Source organism: Elephas maximus, chromosome 3, assembly GCF_024166365.1.
Source record: "Elephas maximus indicus isolate mEleMax1 chromosome 3, mEleMax1 primary haplotype, whole genome shotgun sequence".
NCBI lineage: Eukaryota > Metazoa > Chordata > Mammalia > Proboscidea > Elephantidae > Elephas > Elephas maximus.
The window spans coordinates 67,714,426-67,721,540 of NC_064821.1; the positions used below are offsets into that span (position 1 = coordinate 67,714,426).

The 7,115-nt window shown below is 59.0% G+C and overlaps 1 protein-coding gene across 1 annotated transcript; it reads left to right on the forward strand.

Moving 5' to 3' along the window:
* The first annotated feature begins 814 nt into the window (after positions 1 to 814).
* Positions 815 to 7,038, forward strand: SYTL1 (synaptotagmin like 1). The gene is given in 15 exon segments (XM_049878420.1): positions 815 to 883; positions 886 to 1,046; positions 1,992 to 2,164; positions 2,380 to 2,449; positions 2,537 to 2,582; positions 3,078 to 3,150; positions 3,403 to 3,497; positions 3,651 to 3,764; positions 4,018 to 4,184; positions 4,466 to 4,562; positions 4,894 to 5,052; positions 5,298 to 5,376; positions 5,495 to 5,594; positions 6,385 to 6,590; positions 6,802 to 7,038. Coding segments are annotated over 15 exon segments (1,713 nt in total). The 5' UTR covers positions 815 to 850; the 3' UTR covers positions 6,942 to 7,038.
* Positions 7,039 to 7,115: the final 77 nt, after the last annotated feature.

Here is a 7,115-nt window from a genome sequence, read left to right on the forward strand (position 1 = left end):
GGGAGTGGGTGTAGCGGTTACCTCGAGGGGCGGGGAGAGGGGGAGGAAGTTGGGGGTGTTTGCTGGGGAGGAGGTTGCCTCAGACAGGAAGGCCAGATGGGCCAGGGCAGGGTGGAGGTGAAGCGTGGAGGGACGGGACCCAGGCTGGAGGTTCCCTGTGCAGAGAGGTGAGCAAGTGTGTCTACATGGGTGTTGGTGTGTGTGCATTCCCCACGCGTGTACAAGATTCTCTGGGTGGATTTTGCATTTAATTAATCAAACTTTTACCAACCACCTGTTTTGTGCAAAGTACTGGCTTTGGGGGTGATACCCTGTCCCTACCTTCAAGGAGCTCACAACCCAAGGTGGGTGTGTGTGTGTGGCATGTGCATGTAATAGTCTGTGTGATTTGTGTACATCTGGGGGCACATATTTGTTCTGGGACTTATTCTTGTGTATGTGAACACATCTTGGGTTCTTGTCTCCCTCTGCATGCACGTGTCTGTGTGCAGGGCTAAGAACGTGTGCACATCTCCTGATTTGAGCATGTGCCTGTGTCTGCATAGCTCCCTCCATGAGGAACGGACCTGTGTGTGCATCCATTTCACGGTTGCTATTTGTGCCAACAAGTATCAGCCTGTGTGTGGCTGTGTGCTCCACCTCCGAGGCTCTCTGAGTGTCCCCACCTCAGGGTGTGTGGATGTGTGTCTCTGTGTGTTCATGAGCCAGCGGGTGCATGTGCCTTTCCCTTCCATCTGACCTCAGCCTTCCTGGGGTGGTGCCCTACCCACCACCTGGGCTCAGTATTGACCTGACTCCTGGTCTACCCCAGGGAGCCACGTGTGCCCAGCTGGGGCATGGCCCCCAGCTGATGCCCCAGAGGGGCCACCCATCTCAAGAGGGGCTCTGCTCTGGGCCCTGCCCTCCCTACCCATGGCGCATGGGTCAGAACCTGACATCGACGGGCTGCTGGACCTCAGCTTCCTGACAGACGAGGAGCAGGAGGCCATTGCTGAAGTCCTGAAGCGAGATGTCCACCTGCGCCAGCTGGAGGAGGGGCGGATCAGGTGAAAGAGGGGAGCCCAGCCAGAAGGGGCTTCAAGCACTGGGAGGCCTGGGTGGCCCTTCCTGCCCTCTGCCAACATACTGCCTGTCAGACGGCAGAGGACTTCTCACCTTTGCCCTTTGATCCCCCTGCCTTTGGTCAGCTCAGAGCTCATGGTGTCCCCCCAGAGTGGCTACAGCAGCTCCCTCACCTGCCTGCCTCCAGGCTTGCACCTTCTGGCCCACTTGCACACTGCCCTTGACATCACCTGCTGAAACCTCGCCTTCTCCAGCGTCAAGGGCAAGCTTCTCAGCGTGTCCATGTTGCTTCCCTATTTGGTCCCTGCCAGCCTCCCCCACCTTGTCTTTCACCAGTAACCCTCTACTCCCAATACACATACATTTGTGTGTATATAAAGCACACATGATAGCTGCTCTGTGCTCCACAGTCCCTGAACTTTCCAGCTTTTGCTGTTCCTCCCAGAAGAACACAGTGGCAAAGGAGCATGGGAGTTACAAGTAGGGTTTAGGGATTTTATCTGACCTCCACAAGCACAATCTCTTCATCTGTAAAGTGTGGCTAAGGAGTCCTACCTCATAGAATTAAGAGGGATTATGCAAGTGTGGCCCACAGTACTCAATGAACAATAATTACTATCCTTCTCTACTTGAAGAACTCCAATTTGTCCTCCAAGAAGCAATTAAAACATTGCCTCTTCTGGGAAGCCCTCCTGAATTCCCACAGGCAGAGCTGGCCCCTTTCACGTCCATATCACAGCACCTGCCACACAATAGTGTACTTGTCTATTCTGGACTCAGTCTTCCCACAAGCCTGAGCACCTCCAAAGCAGAGATCAAGTCTAATTGCTATCGTATGCCTGGTATAGGGACTGGTGCAGAGTGGGTGGCAGAAATGTTGGCAAGTGAATAATGACAACCATGCCCTGCCTTCTTCCCTCATACTCCAGCAAGCTCCGGGCCTCAGTGGCAGACCCTGGGCAGCTGAAGGTCCTGACAGGTGACTGGTTCCAGGAAGCACGGTCCCAACGGCACCACCATGCCCACTTCGGCTCTGACCTTGTCCGAGCCTCTATCCGCTGGAAGAAGAGCTCTAGGGGTGAGAGGAGGCCCCCAGAGCAGGGTAAGGCACAGCAGGCCTCCTTTCATGCATGTGGACAGGGAGAGAGGGCCCCTAGGTTTTGGCTGTGGCTTCCCCCTGGTACTGTGTGTTTTTGAGGGGGCATTGTCCCTCCATGGGCTGCGGTAGGTAGGTGGGCACCTCCGAGGACCTCTCCCGAGAGTCACAGCCAGACTACCTGAGAACGGGGATTCACAGAACTTCTCACCTTGGTCCAGGTGACCAGGCTCTGGGCAGCGATGGAGAAAATGAGACTTCTGGGAAAGAGAAAGAGGAGCTGGAGCCCGGGTGAGGAGGCATTGTGGGGAGCGTGTGGAAGGTACCTACCAGTCACCTGGGTTCCTTTCCCTGACAACTATCTCCTCCCACTTCTAGGCTCCTCATAGATGAGGTCCCTCAACACAGCCTCAGCGAGGCTGAGGTGAGCAGTGAATGACTGAACGAGTTAATGAATGAATACAGTGCCGCTGGAGTGGAGCTGGGATGTGCTGGGGAAATAGCTCCAACCTAGGAATTTGGTTTTTTTTTTTTTTGGTAGGAATTGGGAGACTTTGGACTCATCCCTTCAGGGTTCTGGGTCTCTGTATCCCCCTTTTGTGAAAAAGTGGTGTGGACCTGGCCTCTAAGGGAACCTAGGAATCTAGCTATTGGGGGTGAGATCAAGACAGACCTGGGCATGGTCCAGGACTCAGATATTACTGCCCCCTCAATGGAACTTTGAAAGTCAGGCAAGGCAAGCCCTAAAATGTGAAGGGGTGTGAGTACAGGCTCAGCCGGTCCCACAGCTGGCTTCCAGCCATACCCAGAGGGCTGAGCTAAATCCAAAGATAGAACCTCTGACCCCTGACCTCATAGTGACCCTTGATTTCTTCCTCACCAGCCCCCAGTGGTAACCTCTACCCCTTGCTTCCTGCAGGGGCCTGATTTCCCCTCACCATCTGTGCCCCCAAAGGCTTCTGATTATGAGGAGGAGCTTAAGGCCCAGGAAGGTGAGTGGGAGGGCGTGGGAGGGGGGCATAAGGAGGTTGCCGGGGATCAGAGGCAGTTCTGTGTGATCTCAACCGCCTGTGTTCACCTTTCTCTCCCGTTGGGGAAGCCCCGTGTGGTCTCGATGGGCGACCTCAGGGCAGCACTGGGGCCTGAATCTGCAGGTTAAAAAAAAAAAAAAAAACCAGTCTCTCCAAATGTGTTCAGGGGCGGGCAGGTCTGGTGCCAGCTCAGCAGCCTGTGCTCCGCCCCAGCCCCCTGCTCAGGGGGCGTGCAGGTCTCCTCGGTGGAGGCGGATTGGGACCTGCCTTCGGGGGGAGAGAAGGAGCCGCGGCCCCAGCCAGCCCAGGTAGGCGGGAGCGGCCCGCGGCTGCTCTCAAGACCCGGAGCGGATATCCGGCCCGGGAGTGTCCCTGCCCCGGGCCCTGAGCCGTCCGGCCCGAGCGCGGTACCAGGAGGGGCGGAAAGAGGGGGCGCCCTTGTCACCTTCCCTCCTCTCCAGGCAGAGGCGGCGTCCGAGACCCTGGAGAACGGGGAGGAGGCCCTGGGACCCGGGCCTTCACTCGACCGCATGCTCAGCAGCAGCTCGTCGGTGTCCAGCCTCAACTCCTCCACGGTGAGGGGGTGAGGCGGCAGTCCGGGAGGGAGGTGGGCGCCTTCTCCCCACATCCCGACAGGTAGCCCCTGCCTGACTCTTCCCTCGCCCCTCAGACCTGACGCTCCAGCCCCTACGCATGTCACCTCGCGGTGCCCTTCACCTCTTCATCTCGCTTTACCCCCGCCACCGCCCTGGTCTGAGTCCTCCGCGCCCCCCTCGGGCCCGACGTGAGCCCCGCCCTTCACCCTGACCCCCACCACCCTGTCTACAGCTGAGCGGCAGCCAGATGAGCCTGTCGGCGGAGGGAGAGGCGGGCGCTCTGCAGGTGCGTGGCTCTGTGCACTTCGCGCTGCGCTATGAGCCCGGCGCCTCGGAGCTGCGCGTGCACGTGATCCAGTGCCAGGGCCTGGCGCCCGCCCGGCGCCGCCGCTCGGACCCGTGAGTCCCGGCCGGGGGAGGGGGCGAGGGAGCCGCGTTCACAGCTGACCCCGCCACTTAACCTTCCCTGGCCTCCGTTATCTCACCTTCAAAATGCCCCTCACGTTGTTGGGAGGCGTAGGGATTGAGAACTCAAGTGAAGCGCTCGTCGCTTCGTCTGGCACACAGGCAGCTGTGTTCCGGCGGTGGCTGGGGAGGCCCCTGGGGCAGGGGAGTAGAAGCTGGAAGGGCCCCTTCTAGTCTCCGAACCTAACGTCCGAACCTCATGTCTCCTGCCCCAGGTACGTCAAAAGCTATCTCCTCCCGGATAAGCAGAGCAAGCGCAAAACGACGGTGAAGAAACGGAATCTGAATCCCGTCTTCAACGAGACTCTCCGGGTGAGGCTGCGGCGACGGGCGGCCCTCCATTAACGAACAGGATAACTCTTCCTGCATGGGGCTGGGTGGCAGGGACGGCCACATAACGTCATTGTCCGTCGTTCCAATGCTCCATTCTGCAATGGCAAGGAGGCCCTCCCATTAGCGTGTTCCAGTATGTCAGTCTTCTGGTAGGCGAGGTGATAGTCCCGACCCCCTTTAACGCCCTTCGGGGCTCCCCAGGGCTCCATCCTGCAAGGAGCTTGGTAGGAAAAGCCCCCGTCAACACTCCCGCAGCACGGAAGCCGGGGCAGTCACCAGTGCTCCATTAACGCGCACCTCCTGTTCCCAGTACTCCATCCCTCAAGCCGAGCTCCGGGGCCGCGTGCTGAGCCTGTCCGTGTGGCACCGAGAAAGCCTAGGTCGCAACATCTTTCTGGGCGAAGTCGAAGTGCCCCTGGACACGTGGGACTGGGACTCTGAGCCCACCTGGCTCCCCCTGCAGCCCCGGGTGAGGCAGCCCGGCTCGCGCGAGGGGACCTGCGGCACAAGTCTTACCCCACCGGCTTTCTCCTAGCCCCTCTTAAACTCTGCCTTCGACAGAGCTCCCCTCCCTGGCCTCACAACACTATGGCCCATCCGAAAGCCTGACCCCAGACGGCCCCTTCCTTGGGGGCGCTCAGGTCCTTCCCGAACCGCAGACTGGTCAAAAGGGCTCCTGGAGACCCCGCCCCCTGACGAACCCGCCTCCCGCAGGTTCCGCCCTCCCCCGACGAGCTTCCCAGCCGCGGGCTGCTGTCTCTGTCCCTCAAGTACGTCCCCGCGGGCTCCGAGGGTGAGTGACCGCCCCGCGAGACGCCTAGCTGGACGGACCCCGGGAGGCGGAGGGCTCCTATCACGTGGAGGAGGGCGGCCCGACAGTGAGGCGGGACCTCAGCGGAGCATCTCCGCAGGCGCAGGACTGCCCCTGAGCGGGGAGCTGCACTTCTGGGTGAAGGATGCTCAGGACCTCGTGCCTCTTCGCTCAGGATCCCTGGATACTTATGTACAATGGTGAGGGGTACGGGGACCTCGCCGCTGCCTCTCCCTTCCTTCACCTGCAGTGGAGCTCCCAGCCTCCAACTAACCCCTTCTAATCATCCCATTCCCCAGTCTGGGCTTTAACCACCGAGCAGGGGTGAAGGGAACGGCTTGAGCAAGGGCCTGGAGTCAGGAAAGTTTAGGATACCTTTGAGGAGCTGTGTTCCTGTGTGCTTGGCAGCTGTAGGACTGGTCAGAGGGCTGAGATTGAGACTGGGGGAGGGTTACAGGGGTACCTCCATGGAGAACCTGGAAAGCTAGGCTGTGGGGCTTGGTCCTGAACTTACAGTTCAGTGGTTTTCAGAATAAGCTCGCGAGAATTCTAAAGGTGACTCCAGGTGCTACCCTACTCTCAGAAAATGAAATTGAGGTAGGCCGATCAGGTTCCGGGTTCCCATCCCTGATTCGACTAGAAACATTCTGCTTATGAACAATATTTTATTTTACGGAAGGGAACCCAAGGCTTCAAACAACTTCTGGGGGGCAACAGGGAGCCAGTGAAGGTCACTGAGCCAGGGAGTGGCTGATTCACATTTCAGAAACACTACTCTGGTGTCCCATGAATAAGAGTTGAGACTAAAGGCAAGACACCCAAAAGGAGTCTGGTGCAAAGGTCCCCTGGTCAGTGACAATTCAAGGCCAGATCTCAGCAGGAGCCAGGCGACGTGAACATATGTGAGGGAGAATGGGTAGGACTCAGTAACTGGGTAGCTCGGGGGAGTGTGAGGGAGTGGCCACCTGATGCCACTTCTCTCCCCAATAGCTCAGTGCTGCCTGATGACAGCCGGGCCAGCCGCCAGCGGACAAGGGTAGTACGCCGCAGCCTCAGCCCCGTGTTCAACCACACCATGGTTTACGATGGCTTCGGGCCTGCTGACCTGCGCCAGGCCTGTGCTGAGCTCTCCCTCTGGGACCATGGGGCCCTGGCCAGCCGCCAACTGGGGGGCACACGCCTCAGCCTAGGCACCGGTGAGTGGGGCAAGGCCCTGGGAGGAATCAGTGCTGGGAGGCAGGAGCTCAATGTGTGGCCTTGGACACTTTTCTGCCCTTTCCAGTTTGGTGTCCACTGGGAACTGGGAATGACTGGGCACAGCACATAACCCGAGACCAAGCAAGTGTTTCTGTGGGACCTGGGGTATCTAATGTGATGTGCCTTCCACCCCGGCCCGCCCACATCCAGGCAGCAGCTACGGGCTCCAGGTGCCCTGGATGGATTCCACACCTGAGGAGAAGCGGCTATGGCAGATGCTTCTGGAGCGGCCATGTGAGTGGGTGGATGGCCTTCTGCCCCTCAGGACGAACCTGGCTCCCAGGTCATAGCCGCACCACATGTCCCATCACACCTCTCTCTCTGGACCCCCATCTCAGGGCCTGCCCTTGGCTAAAGTCAATAAAGTCTATTCTCAGGGCAACAAGGAGCTGATGTCTGCTGGGGGAGAGGGTGACAGCAGGAGACAGGGAAGTGAAGGGGGCTTGGGACAGATGAAGGAACTT